We start from the raw sequence: 18,841 nt of genomic DNA on the forward strand, positions 1-18,841 counted from the left end.
GCTACTTAATACTTTTGTTTTGTAACTTCTGTCGCTGTTAAAAAAGTACGTTGTTGGTTGTTAATACAAATTTATATTATCTGGGCATTTTCATAATTTGGGTATGTTGTTGTAGCGTAAGTTGTTAACAAAAATTAACTCGCTGTCAGTTTTGTGACGACAATTAAGCATAAAATCTGTCTAAAATTTTACTTTTTTCACATTCTGAATGTAGATCATCGCTTAAAGTTTATGTAATTAACACAAAAACAATATTTTTATAGAAATTTATCTAATTTTATCGACAGTTTAACACGTTCACTGTCCGGGTCTCCCACATTTGCCTTTGACATACTTCCTACAACCGATATCGGATAATGTGAAAACTCCTTTACCATTCAGTGAACTTAAGTATTATAACATATTTTTAAATTAAAGGAAAAATGGAAAAGTTCACACCTCCGTCAGCCAGAGGTCGCAGGTTCGAGTCCTGCCGGAGGTGTGAATTTTTCCGTTTTTCCTTTAATTTAAAAATATGTAATATCGCTCGCAGACGTGTCTGCATGATAAAAAACAAATTAAGTATTATTAAGGAAATGTTAATTTAATATTAATATTATTCGCATTACAGAATGCAGCCTATCGGTATCGGTCCAGATTCTACTAGTGATAAAGAAAAATCAAACAAAAGAGGCCGCGGTCGGTGCCATCGGCTTCTGAGGCAAATCGTCTATGACTTTGCAGAAAACACTACCCTTAATGGCCTAAAATATATGGCCGAAAAACGAACCTCCATTCTAGAAAGGTAATCTCAAGCCTGCAAAACGGCCACATCAAAAATTTTTTGTTTTTGAGATTTTTTCAGATTCGGATTCAGAATCGTTCAAATTATGACCTTAATTTAAAAAAAAAGCCTCCTTTAAAGCCTTTTGGAAGATGCATAATAATGGCCACTTCTTCACGACAATTGTCAACTTCTTTTCTGTAACACAGTAACAAATCCAAATATTTCGGTATTCTTTTGAGATTTTTTTGAGTTGTGTCCTCACTTTAAGGAAAAAGTGAACGATATTACAATTATGAAATGTCATCACGTGACACAAGATTGAAGCAGTATATTTTGAGGGACAAACCAAGCTGAAATATAACTTGATTAACCCAATTAGAGCTATTTTACTAACGCACAAACATGTCTCAAAACTTTATCACGCGACTTTCAAAAAAAATTTTCTTTGAGATCTTGCCGTTTAGCAGGCAGGGGAAGGTATGAGCGTAATATTTACGGAAGATTATCTAATAAAACCTTTGAAGAGGGCTAAAGCCAGCTATATATCGTGTTCAAATAGCCATGTTCCTTCATAAAGAAAACGCTTATGAGAAAAATGTTGGTAGGAATACGTGTAACGCGTATAAAAAAGAATTTATTTGAATTACAAGCCAGTTGAGAGTTAAATTATGAATGGTTTTATTAAAATGTACTAAAATAGAAATCATATAACTGTTAAAGTCATAAACTGTTTTAAATTCTCCTGCATTATTCACTCGTGAAAAAAACACTAAAACTATTTGAAATAAAATTGAAAGCAAAATTGTGATATTTTTGCAGTGACAGGTTGCTAGCGCACTCCCCACTTCACGGAAGGAAATGGTATTGAAAAATTTGTACCCATCATGGCTCATGGCTTAATATACAATTAATCAAATTAACATATCTATATACACTATATACAGTGAAAGAAATTGATTATTTAACAGTTAACGGTTCACTTTACATTGACATCTCTTATTATAAATGGAATTGACTGGGACATGTTGCCAGGCAGAGTGATGGCAGGTATACCAAAATGGTGGCCACTTTCAAATGTAAGAAGCGCCTGGCATCTGTTGGCTTGTGGGTGGACGACATTCGAAAAACTGCGGGCCAACTTTGGATGAGATTACCCCAGGACCGGGATAAGTGGTGTATGTACACGAAGGGAGGCCTTTGCTCAGCCAGTGGGCGATTATCGGCTGAAATAATGATGATGAAAATGAACCGCAAAGCGAAGAATCAATTTCCTTGTCCATGGGCGGCGATGACTGCTTACCATCAGGCGGCTCGTCTGCTCGTTTGCTGCCTATTTCATAAAAAAAATATGATAAGTCTTCTATTTATTTAAATAAATAACATTTGTATAACTCGTATAAATTCAATGACCTATTTCAGATTATTTTGGACTTCCACGTTCATTCTAAGCACGATTCTCTGTGTTATGATGGTGTACAAGTCGTACGTCAAGTATGACACTAGCGGCGTCGTTGTCACTCTGAAGGAGCATCTTGTATCTGTAAACGAGGTAGGTTCATTTTTTTAATAGCTTATATTGTCTACCACTTTTAGCTGAGCAAAAGTCTCTCCTGTTTTCTGCCACTCGTTACTGCTTTGTGCAAAGTGCATGCTCCTGCTGCTTAGCAGCCACAAAACGAGTTCATGTCTTTCTGCCATATCAGTTTTTGGCCTACTTGCGTCGGCCTCAATAAAACAACATTATCTAACCTTAGGTCTGATGAGGGACTTGTGTGTGATTCAGTAAAGTACAGTCAGTCAGTGTCAAAAGTAGACAACTATGCTTGTGTCAAAACTAATAGATCTCCTTGACTCTTGCGGTCGTGTCTTAATTTGTTGCCACTCGTTTCCAATTTCTTCTTTTCCGCACTTGTATCGTTATATAAGTATGCGAGGAACTAAAAAAAAAAACAAGCTTTTAATTTAAAATATTTTATAAAGATACTCACCCTACTCTGGTAGCGATAGATAAGTAATTCATCTTGCCGTCAAGACTTTTTTAACAGTATGTCTAGCTCATCCCACATGTAAAAAAAATACTAAGGAAAATTGTAGAATTATTTTGTGAACCAAAGTTTCAGAATACTTAGCGGGCGACCTTCTTATAGGCTAGAGGATGGTTATTCTCATATATATGTTTTATTTGGAAACGGCTGGGAGAGGGTTAAAATTGAAGACTGATATGAATAGAGGTCAAAAATTGTAGGTCCAGAAAAATATGGATTTTCGTCTCCGACTCCTGGGTCAAAAAATGTTGGACGGCCTGGCCAAACGGTGGGGGTTAGGTGGGGGGTGCCCGACCAAATGTCATAGAGGACCCTGGGCAGTTTTGGAGGCCGCCATTTTTTTTTCAAAATGGCCGACTTTTTTTTTTTGGTCATTTTTCAAGTTTGTCCCAGCGACCTGAAATTTTGGTCATAGAATCTCTCTACGGTCTAGATTCGAATGATAAAAAAAAATTTTGAAAAATGCTACAAATGCGAAAAATTTGGCCACTTTTTTTTTGTATGGCAACTCCTAAACGGTAAGAGATAGTTATAGGGTGCTCGACCAAATGTCATACAGGAGCCCGAGTAGAAAAAAGTTGCATCAAAAAAAATTCAAAATGGCCGACTTTTTTTTTTTTTTTTTTCAAGTTGGTCCGAGCGCGCTCAAATTTGGCATGCGGAGAGGTATGGGCCCCCAGATTACAAATGTCAAAAAATTTTTTTCGAAAATCCAAGATGGCCGCCGTTATGGCAAAATCAATTTTCCAAGTAATTTCGCGAGCCCGAAGGGCGAGCTTCAGGGTGGGAGGCCGAAGGCCGACCCCGCGGAGGGCCGCAGGCCCGGAGCTCACCTTTGGGCTCCCACCCGGGCCAAATCCAAGTAACCTGTTAACCCGACCTTTCCCTACCGAGCCTAGCACGCTAGTTTGATATAGCTAATCGCGTTGGTGAGGCATTTCACGCCTTCTCTAAGTGACTGTGCCTAAACTACAATACAAAATTTAAATTTTGAAAAAATCCCGACATTAAAATATGCGCCGATTTTCATGGTAAAGAACACTCCCGACTCCCGACTAATTCTTCAGCTTTCAAACAAAAAGAAAACGAAATCTAATCTCGGTTCATCCGTTCCACAGCTACGATGCCATAGACAGACACATACACAGACCGACAGATACGTCATACTTATGTTATAACACCCCATAGTATTTGACTGTTCCATAAAAGGACGCACCGACGTGATAGGCTCACTCCATCGGCTGATGGGCGAGCTCACTCCATCGTAAGCCACGTCTTTGCCTTTGGCTAGGCTGTGGCCCATAGTAAGCCCATTCATAAAAAAAAAATAGGCTATCATACTAGCGTGTTAGTCCAGGGCTAGTATGTACGTCTAAATTACCTCAATGTTATCACTTTCAGTACCCGTTCCCGGCGGTCACAATCTGTCCGCAGGCGAGGATCAGACAAAAAAGATACAACTATATTCGTGCGGGGTTATTCTCATTCACCAAGTAAGTTCTTGTTGGATTCAATTTGGTTGGGAAAATATTGTTTTAAAGCCGTAAAAATCGAAATTGCTTCAAATATTCACCTATATGTACAGTCAACAACACAGTTGTGAATACAGACAGAGTGCAAACAATATGTATCTATATATACAGAACTTTATTGGTATATTAAGGTGTGTATATCGCTACTTGAAAAACATAGTGTCATTAAATGAAAAACGTCTTTTTTGGGTACAACGGTTTAAAGTTTTGAAATTTTTGAATTGTCAAAAATTGCCATTTTTACAACAAACTTGTAATTTTTTGGCAGATCTTGTTAGTTTTGTGACTAAACCTGATAGATATAATAGTAAATTGTATTTTTTTTATTTTGTTTCTAAGATAATTAAGCTTAAACAAAATGGTAGTGACACTTTTCCATTTATTTTTGTTTAGGGACACATGACAACTTTATATCTTCGTTTTACTTTGTGGAAAAATGACACTATAGCCATTTTTTTATGAAATTTACCTTTTATTTCAATTAATAATTAGCAATCAAACCACCTTTTATGTATATACATTAAAATTTATTGAATTAAATGACATTCGGTCTCAAACCCTGTATCTATTTAGCATTACTGCACTTAAAAACTAGTGTAAACACTCCTGGCTTGCCCTCTTGAACAATAAAATATAACTAAAAAAATATTAGAAACAAAAATCACTTTCAGTCTTGACATTTGCGTTAGTAATACAACATTTATTTTAATATCCATAAAATTCATGACATTTTATACAAAAAATTAAAATTGTCAGGAAAAAGAAACCAAAGTGCATTCAGGTTAAAATTTTAAAAAAATCAAACGCAATAAAATCAACAAATATCGAAAAAAATGACTTAAAATTAACCTTACAACCCAGTGTTCCTCCCTCTGGCCCTTCCTGTAGCTTCCATGCGATCAGTTATGGACCTGATCAGTGTTACGATCAGTTTTTGAGGAATATTTTCCCATTCCTCAATAACTACGGCTTCCAGCTCTTTGAGGGTGGCTGGAGCAGGATCCCGTGACCAAACAAGCCGTTTTAACTCATCCCAGATGGGGTTCAGGTCGGGGTTCGTTGCTGCCACTCCATTACGGTGCATTCCGACCTCATGCATCAGGGAGTCCCGCACTATCAAGGCAGTAGGACAACGGGCGTAGACGTGCATGAATTGGAAATCAGGTCCAAAAAACTCAGCGTACGAGACCATACGTTCTTCTAAGATCTCCATAATGTAACTGCGTGCAGTTAAGGATCCGTTTTGCCGTCGATGGAAATGCCGCCCCAGAACATGCACGAGCCGCTCCCGTAACTGACTGTTTCTTCGGTGAAGACTGGTGTAAACTGATCTCCTTGACTCCTGTACACCCTTTTGCGTCTATAGTTGGTGTAAATGATCTTCGTCTCGTTGGGGAACAAAACTTTCCTCTATTGCTGCAACGTCCAATCCTTAAGCCTTATAGCAATTCGATTGGGGTATTGGCTCTGGCTTCAATTGGTAGCCTCTGTCAGCTCTTCGGGGTAACATTTTCTTCTCCCTCAATCTTCTTCTGATCATGGAGACACTCACTACAGTTCTTCGAGCTGTTCTAAACAGTATCTGCAGCTCAGGAGCGATAAGAAAGCGGTTCCGCAAAGAGGCCGATACAATGTACCGGTCGTCTCTAGCGGTGGTGCAGCGTCTTCTCTCAGATTCTGGCCACCCGATGTAGCTACTGGTCTCCAGAAACCGCAACAAGACTCGTCGCACCCGGAAACGGATTATGCTTAGGCGTTCAGCAACTTGCTACTGCCGTAGTCCGTTTAGGAGCAGTACCACCACTTGAGCTGCTTTTTCTGGTGTTTTACCCCTATTGCCTTCAAGCTTTTTTTTTCTGCAGGCGTTCGTCCTCGGTGACTTTTGGGGTGCAAAAGATCCACATGACACCTTTACAGCTCCTTCTAAAACCGTCTGGGGTAGCACACCTAGAGTCCCATTAAAATCGCATCAATACCTTTTTTTTTTAAACCACGGCAGATTGGCGATTATTGTTTTTAAGAAAGTTGTACACCTTTTCTCTTAAAGGGCTTTAATTGTACTTTGAAATGATACAAATATTGATAGATTACAGTCAATAAGATTAGAGATATTTTTGCCTGAAACGATTTTGCGCGAGGTGCGATTTTTTTTTGACGACGTGGTATACCCTAACTTATGCGAAGTTTAGTCGGCCGCTTGAAATGTGCACGCTCGTGGCGATGTAGCAAATAGGTGATCTGTAGATGCTGGTGTGTTTATACTATTGATGATTGCTTTGAATTTTTGAGCCTTGAATATCGTTGAGCCATTTTTTACTGTAACAAACAAATATACTTATTTATGGCTAATAATTTAGTTATTTATATTAATGCACAAGAAATTTATCCACTAGCAATCATAGTTTTTATATTGTATCTTAAATTAGTAATTGTGTCTTGTAGATCACAAAAATAACAATTTTACTTCGTAAAAAATAATTATACAAAAAATAACCTTAATTTTTATTAGCGCTGTTTATAGGTATTTTACAAAAAAATAGAGTAAAATGTCTTTTTCATAGAATTTCATCAAAATTGTGTAGGTTTATGTGCTAAACTTAAATGGAACAATGGTATTAAAAGTAATATGTCTAGAAGGTAATTAATCATTAACTGTTTTGTAATTTTAATTACCGCAAAGCATGACATAAAACTTAAAGTGACAATAATCAGTCAACGCGCTTAAAGCTACCATTACCAGTTAAAGTTAAAGAAAAGAATTCCGTACTTTTTAAATAATCTGCCCGAGAATATTAGGCATGAGCCAAATAAGAAAAAATTTAAAAACGCATTAAAACTGTACCTCTTGCAAACACTTAAATGACAGTTACAAACGTGTAAATGTCATTTAAGTGTTTAAATATGTAATTAATATTGTTTAAATTATAAGTACATACATAAGTAGTTTAATCTACATATCTGCTAAATAGAGACTCATACCTGCAGACAAACTGTAGATGCAGTTTTGCAGGGATATGTTTTAATTATAAGTCCTATACTGTAACTAATAATAACAATAAATAAATAAATAAATAAAGTGGCTTTAAACTCATAACAGCGGTATTCCATTTCTTTGCAAGCGTAATTATGGTAATTCATACAATCAAAAATGACACTAAACAGATAATGACGATTCATTCATGCAAATTCTTTTTAGCGAGGTAAGACCATAACGTCATTTTAATTAAAAGTACAGTACAACTTTATTTTTAACCTGCATTAAGCCTAATAGTTTAAAGCCAAACCGTCATTACGTGCACAGTGTCACTATACCTATCTCAACACGTTTAGAATTGTTAAAGTACTAGTGTCATTATAGCAAAACTGACACTGTTACTTTAAAATGAAACTCAATATTGAATAGTTATTACAAGTTCAAAGTGACACTTTAAGGATTGATACAATGTTCCATAACAAAATTGTCATACTTACCATTCAATCTCGCGGAACACCGTCACTAAACACAAAATGACAACTTTCGTCTTAGAGTTCACTACATTTTGATCGGCGTCCAGGTCATTAATGCAAACATGACATTGTTTCCGTCCCCCACGCGTCTATTCCCACTATTCGTCATAGTGACATTAGCGCCCCTTGTCGCTTCTAAGCGAGCTAAATCGATAGGTGTCTTTGCATTGCGTTCGTTATGAACGCGCGACCTAGATGGCGCTGTTAACTAAAAACCTATGTTTTTTGGATAGTGTCACTATGTTTTTCAAGGAGCGATATATATTTTTGGCACTTTGTCTGTATTCACAGCTGTGTTTGTACATACATGTTTTTTTTTTGCTGGTATGGCAGTTTTCCGTGTACCGTTAGGTGAATAAGGGGCACTAAAGGTTAAAAAGCAAACTTATATTTCCGAATAAAATAATTACAAAATATCTGTACCAAAAATAAGTAACATAATATTTTGTTTTGTTAGTGATTCAGGAGTTGACCTGAAAAAATTCCACTCCACAATGGTTCTGTGTGACAACGACGACGAAATCAACGCTTCGGATCCTTATCCATTCCTCAACTGGACGGTGTTATGGAATAGCGAACTAAGCGCCAAAATCCGAAAAAAAAGTTATGAATGCAGTTCGGATATAAATGTGATAATCTATAGTATTGACTATTTATTTGTTGAAAAATCATGCTTACAGCCTTATTTTAAGGGGTAGAATCAAGCGACACGTTAAAATTTGTATGGCCCTGTGTACTAAGTCGTTACGTAAAAACGAATTGAACGCCAAATTTACTTTTACAAATTATAATAAGCGTATATTCTAAATCGAAAAATCGAGTTAAACGCCATAAAGATGTTATTAATTCGTTTTGGTTTAAAGTTTTGATGATTTATAAACGCAATATCGATTTAACCGCCCTAATAGTGTCGTTTAATTCGTTGTTACATATTTGAAATTGCAGGATATTTCGCTTAATGAGAACTAAGTATCAAGAGGTTTTGTTATATCATAATATCTTATGTGTGTAATTCTGGCTAGTACTAATGAATTATTATTAGTTACAATGCCAATTTTGCCATATATGCTGATTTTTTTGACATTTATTAAAAAAAGTTGATTGGAGAACAAAACTAAATTGTTAGACGGATTAGTCCTAATCATTGTGGAGGAAAACATTGTTGTTCATTTATTTACAATAGCACTATTTACTCAAATATATGGAATGTTATTTTATTCCAGTATTCACTTTACCTCTAACAATTTGCATTAAAGAATCAAGCGACAAAATATGTCTCATAGTACGCTACGACGAAAAAAATAACCTTTCCCAGTATTAGTTCAATAAAGAATCAAGCGGAAAAACGTTAATAACTTCGAAACTTGAATAGGTATGGTGTTATTTTTTTTATCTATTTAAATTATGAACACTTTTATAAGTTCAATGTCAAAATTAACTTTTTTACTTTATAAATGAACTTACAACAACTGATTCAAATTTCAAATCTTTCTAGCTCATTTTCTCGATTTCAACTAACTGTCGCTTGATCGCTTATTCCATAACACTGTCCAACTATCCTGTCGATATCAAAACATTCTTTGAGGTAAGTCTAACATGTACTGTAATATAATAAATAAATAAAATAGAAAATAAAAAAGCCTTTTATTTCTTGCAAAAATGAATACAATCTAGTGTTATAGTTTTTTTTTCCTTCAATGGTTCGGTTCTGTTGCAAGAACCCCAGTTTGGGTACCTATAGGCCTCCTCCAAATGGTTCCATCTCTCTCTGTCTTGGGCCACTTGTATCCACGAAGGGCCAGCGATTTCGATGATGTCGTCTACCCATCTTGTGTGAGGTCGTGCTCTGCGATGTTTTCCTATAGGACCCTTCCAGGAAGATACCTACTTACTATTACATAGTCTAATATACACATGTAAATAACCATTTTTGTTTTTCCTATGTTAAGTATTAGTTATTACCAACATGTAGTAAGATAATTATTTCGCCTTTAGACTATCTCATTATAGTGAAATATTAATTTCAATATCTCCTTAGATGAGACTTAATTATACTTTTAACTTAATTTTTCTGTACCTACGTAGTTAACGAGTATTGTATTGGTTTGTAGACCCCTACCTTGCCGCTGGAAGAGCGGGGTCTCCTGCTACAAGTATTGATATACTTAATAGGAGGTCCCAACCCTTTCTTACTTTGTAACACAATATCTGTGACCAATAAACGATTTTTCATTTTCATTTTTCAACATACACCGTGTCCAATAAGTTTGAATACAGCACAAATAGCCAATAAAACAAAATGAACAAATAGTTACTACATTATTATTATATTTTATGAATGGTACTCTTATTTACTACATTCACAACAAATGTTTTGGAATAACTCCAGCATTAACTTGTTTACCAGCCTCAAACGCTTCTCAAACGGATCACACGCGGCACGCACCGTTTTCTTCACATTTCATCCCAAATACTCTCGATAACCTTTTTGAAATGATCTAGGTTTATGATTTTATAAAAATTTAGTCTTCAAAGCATGTATGACCATACAAAATAGTCTAATACACCTAAACCTGGAGGCCTGGGTGGCCACTCATGTTTCGGATAAAAAACTGCCAAATTAGTCTGAAACTACGCTAGAATACCATTTGCCGAATGTGCTGGAGGTGCGTCTTGTTGGGACACATGATACTCATTCCCAAGCATCCTTTTTAACTTTAAGGCATTTTTTCTCCAAAACCTTGGTTTTAAAGAAAAAAACGTTGATTTTAACGCTTTTATCTGTAAGTACTGAAGGTAGTTTACCTCGCTTACATACTGCATCCCACACCTGGGCCGATGGTGAGCTCTGGAACCTAGGCACATTTTTCTAGTTGCCCGGAACGTTATCTATCCTCGGTACCCATAATAGTTTATTTTGGACACGTGGCGTCTGTTTTATCACATACAGATTCTCCTTATGAAAAATAACTCGTCACCTGCGTGCCGAGCAAGTATTTTGTTGGCACTTTACCTCTTTGTTTTTCTTAGACACTTCGGAAATTTCATGTACTTTGTGGTTGTATTTTATTAAGAGGAATATACTCTTTAGTTTAAATAAGAATTTTATGGCCTGTGATCCCTATATCTTTAGAACTGAGGTAAAATGTGAGTATTCGGACTTATTGGACACGGTGTAAATACCTAAAGTCTATTTATACAGGGTGAAATAAAAAGGGCCGTTCAAACTTTTCATAGTGACTTTTGAGGTCATAATGAACAACTTTTACTATAGGAATCCAATGCTGAGATCGCGATAAAAAATTTGACTGTTCCAATAGAAATGAGCCGCGTCATGACAGTCGAAATGTATGAAACAGCCTATTTTTTTAGTAACTACTCTTGTACTTACTATCGTAGGTACAGTATTGCCACTCCCTGCTCCCCGCGGAAAGTTTACCTCACAGGTTACCGCCTGACAGGAACGCGACCGGTCGATTTGTCTTCTCTCACTCATACAAACGTTTGCCTACACGAGCTCAAACTGTGTTTGTAGGAACGCGCTTCTTTCATATCATTATTGCTTTAACTGCTCTAAGGTTAACTGGAAGAAATCCCTTAATGGGATAAGTTCGCCTTTGTACAAATGATGTGTGTGTTCTTTTTTTCTTTACTGTGTGTGTTCTTATCTTTGTACAATAAAGTGTATTACTACTACTACTATTATTGCATGCCGCACCTGACTGATAAGAACCTTATTTCGTGAGAATTAGGCTCTTGATTGAAATGGATTTAATTATAAATACTGACATTAAAAGCCCATTTTTTCTGCAGGTAGCTCCTAGACATGAGGATATTTTCATGGAGTGTTCGTGGCGAAACAAAGTTGACTGCTTGAAGAAATTCCGCCCGACACTCACTGCTGACGGAGTATGTTACACTTTCAATATATTAGCTACTGATGACATCTTCCGCAGAAACAGGTAACTATTGTTATAAGGGTCCTAATAGGGAACTTGCCTGTTCTTTGTAGTTTTAAGAAAAACATGGACTGTAATTATTTCTAAACCCAATTTCTATTTAATAAGTTGGAGAGACAGATATGTATAGATGAAATTTGGCAAATGTTAGCAAATATTTCCATGTTAGCAAATCGTTCAAATTCGTTTTGACAGTTTGTTAAAGAGATGCTGATTTGAATAGAAGGAAAGGAGCCTAATTGTGATACTAGCTTAGCTCTGCTCGCAAGTTGGTATTTAATCTCAATGACAGTTTAGACACCCTGCGTACTTCAGGAATACCTACAGGCGTGATTATGTGTGGTCCCTTTTGTTTGAATACAATTTAATTGATTTATTTATCGATTTTTTTCAGCATGTACCAAAAGCGCTACTACTTAAACTCATCCACTCCCCAGAAAGGCTGGTCATTAGATAAAAACTACTACAGCTACTCCAATGACGCATTTCCGAGAAGAGGCCGGGTATACAGATTTATTTGGTTTGTTTAATAAATTTGAAACTCACTAAACTAAAAAAAAAACAAATTGTATCAGTAACATTATTTTAACAGATATGTAATATGCAGTTTTATTTTTAAGGCAAATGGAGCAAGAGAGGACTTATACTTATCATTAAAAGAAGTTACGGATCGCGATTTTGCATGCGATAGACAAACTCGACCCGGTTACACAGCAATAACGTATATTGTTATTGCTGGCTCAGCGATTATTTAGGGCAAGGGTCACCATTTAGTTTTATCAGAGATTCTGACTGTTATACCGTTATATTAAGACGACCATATCAGTCAAGCACCCCGATTCCCGCAACCTGTCTAAAACTAGTAAAACTAGTGCCTACGCCAAATCTTTGGATTAGTTGTCAAAACGGATCCCAGGCTCCCATGAGCCGCGACGAATACCGGGATAACGCAAGGAGGATGATCTGTCCGTTTCGGACGGTAGTGCAATGAAACGCGGTCCACATTATTAGGTAGTTCGGTGTTCTGGATGCGGTTCGCCATTTGGCGATCCCTGGTGAATATATCTGCTCACCAGCAGGACTACAACACTAGAAAATCAATAAAATTATATATTTTCAGGTTTATCTACACCACCCTGCTGACTTGCCTCAGGCCTCGCTTCACAGTTACGCTGCGCAACCCGGGAAGACCACCTCTTTTGCAATCAAACTCGATATCTTGGATACCGCTGATGAACTGCTTTCCAATTATGCCGCAGATATGTAAGTTTTCTTTTCCTCTTTAAATCAATAATCTTTTAGTTTCTCCTGTCCCGTTGTCTGTCTGTAATCAAATTTTGCAACTTAAATTTGACCCAATTCCCAATTTCCGATTGAGTTGAGATACTTGAGATTTTGCATGCATGTAAATCACGTGACAATGCAATATTATGGTATCATGGAGCTGATCGGATTATGGAACAGATAGGTGGCCATAGGAACTCTGTAATGGAATGTCATATCACTATCGAGTAAGGGATTTTTAGAAACGTCTCTAAGAGCTAGCAGTAGATGACTGTTGGAAGAAAAGTAAAGTCGACGATAAAAGCTTGTGTAAAAATGAAATTTCTGAAAAAAAAATATTCAGCTTCGAATCATATTCTTCTATTAACTCCGGTTTCGGTCAGCTTTCCTCATACCCTATCTCTAACATGCCTCTTAGCCGAGCGACCTGAGGTGGATTTAGGGGGAAATGTAAGGTTACAGTTCAAAAATGTAAGGGATTTCGAGCTACAGGTAAAAATTACCCCACCTGCAAGTTTATCTGCAAAGATGCCAAAGCTTTTCATATAGTACATAAAAATAATGTTCGTTTCAACATAAGTGACTATTTAAATATTTTGTTTATTTTTTACAGCCGCCAATGCTATTCGCCAAGAGAGCGATATTTGCAGTTTTTCCAAAGCTACAGTTCCTTGAACTGTCAGTTAGAATGTCTCACCAACTACACCATTAAGATTTGCGGGTGCGTTAGCTTCTACATGCCTCGTAAGTTTCTCTAATACTTCTAATATTGTACCATAATCAACAGTTTTAATGGTCATGAATCTTATTACCAACAAAATCATATAATTTCTGCTTTTAGTTTATTCATTCTCGACTAATGATCGATCTATTATGTTCTCAGTGAAATATTTTTAGCTCAGGTAATATTAAAAATTATAACCTATTTTGTACAGTATGTATTAAATACGTATATGCTCCTCTTCTGTTTCTGTTTCATGTCTAAATCGCACATTTTGTGTCAGCTACAAAATTATATATTTCAGGAAATAGCAGTACACCTATTTGCTCGGCAGCCAAATGGAATTGCACAGAGGAAGCTTTAGGTAAAGTTTAACTTTAAGCATAAGTTTAAAAATATGGAAAATTAATTTTAAAAATGTGTTTGCCCTGTAAACTCATTTTTAAAATGAATTTCCCATATTTTTTTGCCTACACAGTAGGAAAATATTTTTAAAATTTTAATTTTAATTCATATCTCGAAATTCACGCAAACTGAATCGAAACCAGTAACCGATTTTAAGAATAGTCTCCGGTTATTTTGTAGCATAGGTAAGTCACCATAGCAATCGTTATAATGATATAATGGAGATACCTATTATGAATAAACTTTAGACGTCATTCCTTTCTGAATAATTTTCTTAAGATATCAACTTAGCTTCAGTGAGGATATAAACATAAAAAGTTAAGATAGACCGAAAATAATAAAAAGATATAATCGCGATAAAGTGTAAACAAATGATAATAAATTTTGTTAAATTATATATCAATATTTGATCATTCATTTTATATTTAACTGTTACAGATCGCTACGCTGCTGAAGAAGATTTAAACGATAGTGAGATCAGTAAATGTGGGTGCCTACCATCATGCAAAGACGTTAATTATGACGCAGAGACTGTTGTCACGAAACTTGATCTGGAAGAATATGGCAAGAGACAGAAAGAATTTCAAAGGCTTATGGAAGAATTTGAAGACAGTTTTGCTAGTGATGAAGACTATGAGACTGAAAATAAGGATGAAAATAGTGATACTAACAATACTACTGACAACGAAGGGAATGAGGAATCTAGTAATGACACGAAAGCAGTTAGTCAGTAAGTTACATTATGTATAATTATGATATAGAACAGTCATTTAATTACAACACGTGCATCAAACACAGTAGTAGTTTGTTTGATATCCGATGCCATCTGATATTTACCAATATTTATACTTTTGCAACAAATAAAGTGCGATTTCCAATTGCAAAAATTAAATAAAATGGAACCAATTTTTTTTTTAACAAATTCGTTAGGCTTTCTACGTCCAAATTGTGACATTACGAAGAGAATAGCGCCCGCATTTACTTTCACAGATTTTACTTTGTTCTGGACTTAAACAAAATATTTTTGCCAAAATTTAAATTACCTATATACCAGATAGCTTACATTATTACAATGTCTAATTTTTAATTTGTTATCCATTAATCTTTTACATTTTAACAGTAAGTCTTGTATATTTCTATTGTTTGTTTTTCTATTATTAACTTAGGCTTTATGTAATGCAGATTTGGAAAATAAATGTATTGTATTGTATTGTATAAGTACTTAAAATTGCAAACGAGACTTAATCACGTATAAATTTACCCTCAGACATTTTTAGGACGGCATTGTCCCCGTGGTCTCGGAGCCGTCTGTCTGTTTGAGTCTTTGTAAAAACCGTGAAATTTTAAATCAGTGTTCCCTACAGAACACTGGTGTTCCCTCTTGAACAGGTTTACCGAAATCCGGATCTAAATCTTGGGATCAGATATCAAACATGACCCCAGGCTCTCATGGGCCATTGTGAATGCCGGGATAACGCAAGGAGGATGCTGATCTCTCTTAACATTTGTTGTATAATTTTAACAACGACCCCTCTCAGCGACTCTTTCTTTACCAGATTTACCGAGATCCGGATCTACTACAGACACCCCCGGTTCGTGGCGATGGAACGGTCGGAGCTAGTCGGGCTTTCGCAGTTCCTGGCTGATGTCGGTGGAACGCTCGGCCTGTTTCTTGGTTTCTCTTTCCTCACGCTTGCTGAAATCTTTTACTTCTTCACGCTAAAGTAGGTTTTTCGTGTTTGATTTGAGTTTTATACTAAATTAGTTCTTTCTTCTCACCAAAGAAAAGGTGGATGGACCGTGTGGAAGATCTTATTAATTTAAAGTAAACTTAAATTAATAAGATCCTTTCATCTTTTCTTCTTCCATACCTCTCTCTCTCTCTCTCTCTCTCTCTCTCTCTCTCTCTCTCTCTCGCCCGTCATCTCAAAATTCATACGATCTCCCTCACGGTATAAAACAAGTATATAAAATAGTTCGCAATATAGTTATTATGTAAATGATATGACAGATAGACAGACAGACCAAGACACATTATAAGGGTATATTTTTGGAACTGAACCATAAATCAAAATGTATAAATATCACAAAATAGCACTTTCAATTGCGTTCTATAAAATTTTATTAATTTTAATATTGTTTTTCTTTGTCTTTTTCAGATTCTACTGCAGATACCACCAGGAAACCCCCGAAAAAGAATCAGAAAAATTAAATGTCTCAAATGACACATGACTTACCGAGTATCAAAAAACCATTCTTTTAAGCAAAAGCATAAACAAATATATAATATTAAATATTTATTTTTGACGACCGGTCTGGCCTAGCGCGTAGTGACCCTGCCTGCTACGCCGCGGTCCCGGGTTCGAATCCCGGTAAGGGCATTTATTTTTGTGATGAGCACAGATATTGGTTCCTGAGTCATGGATGTTTTCTATGTATATAAGTATTTGTATATTATGTATATCGTTGTCTGAGTACCTGCAACACAAGCCATCTTGAGCTTACCGTGGGGCTCAGTGAATCTGTGTAAGGATGTCCTTTAATATTTATTTTACTTATTTAATAAATTGTCATTTTATAACTCAATTTATCGCAGTCCAGATCAAGCACAAGTGAGCTACAAAATGAATACCAAAATATAACATTTAGATATAAATATATATTTTTTAAAGTGTTGTAAATAGTTTCACGACCTTTGCTTTTCATAAATTACTCCCCAGACTAAAAAAAAACCGGTCAAGTGCGAGTCGGACTCGCTCACCGAGGGTTCCGTACAAACTTTCAATAGTTGAATCATCAAAATGTTATTCATAGAACTCTACAGATTTGACTAAATCCCTCAAGACTCAATTTCCCACATAGGGATTTCTCACCGAGGGTTCCGTACAAACTTTCAATAGTTGAATCATCAAAATGTTATTCATAGAACTTTACAGATTTGACTAAATCCCTCAAGACTCAATTTCCCACATAACAAGTAATATTTTAATAAGTATACAATTTTATTGTTAGACAACGTCCAAATAAAATCAAGACTATTCGACTTCAATAGTTTACGACTTACGACATGTCGCAAGGACGCTCCTGAACCGACCGCATTATATCAGGAAAAACGCGATGTAGGAAATTAGCGTTCAACGTACAGCGATATCTATCGGCAAATTGAGTAAACTAATGCGCGCGAGCTAGTATGGAAGATGATTTTTATAGAATAATTGTTTAATGCGTGCACCGATTTTAACCATTTTGCCTCTATTTGAAAGCAGGTAATTTCATTGTTATTTTGTTAAAAAATACAGGTACAATAAACACCTGCAAGGGTGTTGAAATTGAAAATGTAAATCTGAAAGGTTTTTTATAAATTAAAAAAAAAGTTTTCAAGAAACGTGTACGATTTTATTTTTCCTGTAATATTCATTATAATAATAGCCATGTTTGGTGAAAATTTCATAACTTTATGTTGGTAAACTTCGGAGATAAGGGGGGGGAACGGTATTTTTTTTTATATTTTCCTTCAAAAAACATTTTTTTTTCCACAACCAAAAAATTATAAAAAATTGTTTTGATATGTACAGTTTGAGCTCTTTCTAACGATACCCCACTACCTACCGACCTAGTTACTTGAAATTTTCAGTTTGACCCCCTTTCATTTTGACCATTTTCTATCATTTATATTAATTAAATAAAAAAAAAATCTTTCAACTTGTAGAGGTTCACAATGTTTATAACTAATCCAAATTTCATATCGATAGCATAAGTAGTTCTCGAGATATTTAACAATGTGACAGACGGACAGACAGACGGACAGAGTCGCACCATAAGGGTTCCTGTTGTACCTTTTTGGTACGGAACCCTAAAAAGAGATATAATTTTATTGAAAGCAAATTGTAGCAATAAAATCATTTTATTTCTTATTCAAGAGTTGTTGTTGTCCAAGCCCATAATTTATTTCATTTTTATTTAGGTACTTAGTTTTATATTTTTAGTCCGCCAATTGTATTTTTTTTATTTTCAATAAAGTTTAAAAAGAAAAATATATTATCTGTTTAAATATACTATAGTATAGTATAACAAAAAAATCTGGAAATCGTCGATAAAAGCCACCGATTTTATGTGTCGCTAAAGAAAATAATAGGACTAAAATAGCTAATCTTGCAACTACTTAACTATATGAGGATCGGTAAGTGATAAGGTCGAATACAATGTCATATTTAAGTGCCCCAATAAGTAGACTTTCTGAGTCTTCCGCATTATTCTACCCACAATCAATATTTACTTTTGGCCGCCTAGATCAGTCATATACCATTCCGTGTGCGGCGCGCGAACTCGCTCGCGTTTTTATACATTACTGACTTTTGAGGTTACATCCCATTCAGCGATCACATGGCGCAATGTTATGAAACTCGCGAGATCCCGTATCTTCGAAATCGGCCCTAGTCGTGTGAAATGCCTACTTTTTGCGGCGCAGCTCCAAAATATCGACAACCTAAGGTCCTGCGCGACCTTCGATATTTTCCTGTCTCTGCTGTGTCCTAACGTTTCCTAGTCCCTAACACGGTGGGAAAAGAAAATTACGATGTTTACTGTCAAAATTTAAGTAATTTGCTTGCGCGCGCTTTTAA

The 18,841-nt window shown here is 35.8% G+C and overlaps 1 protein-coding gene across 1 annotated transcript; it reads left to right on the forward strand.

Moving 5' to 3' along the window:
* Nucleotides 1–730: 730 nt before the first annotated feature.
* Nucleotides 731–16,482, forward strand: LOC125224971 (pickpocket protein 28-like). Its single transcript, XM_048128489.1, has 14 exons — nucleotides 731–784; nucleotides 2,186–2,315; nucleotides 4,213–4,304; nucleotides 8,308–8,400; nucleotides 9,402–9,435; nucleotides 11,664–11,812; nucleotides 12,204–12,312; nucleotides 12,430–12,471; nucleotides 12,930–13,072; nucleotides 13,707–13,837; nucleotides 14,119–14,178; nucleotides 14,658–14,949; nucleotides 15,776–15,866; nucleotides 16,379–16,482. Exons 1-14 carry the CDS (start codon nucleotides 753–755, stop codon nucleotides 16,442–16,444), a joined length of 1,464 nt encoding a protein of 487 aa, XP_047984446.1. The 5' UTR covers nucleotides 731–752; the 3' UTR covers nucleotides 16,445–16,482.
* Nucleotides 16,483–18,841: the final 2,359 nt, after the last annotated feature.

This window comes from Leguminivora glycinivorella, chromosome 3 (assembly GCF_023078275.1).
Source record: "Leguminivora glycinivorella isolate SPB_JAAS2020 chromosome 3, LegGlyc_1.1, whole genome shotgun sequence".
In the NCBI taxonomy this organism is placed as follows: domain Eukaryota; kingdom Metazoa; phylum Arthropoda; class Insecta; order Lepidoptera; family Tortricidae; genus Leguminivora; species Leguminivora glycinivorella.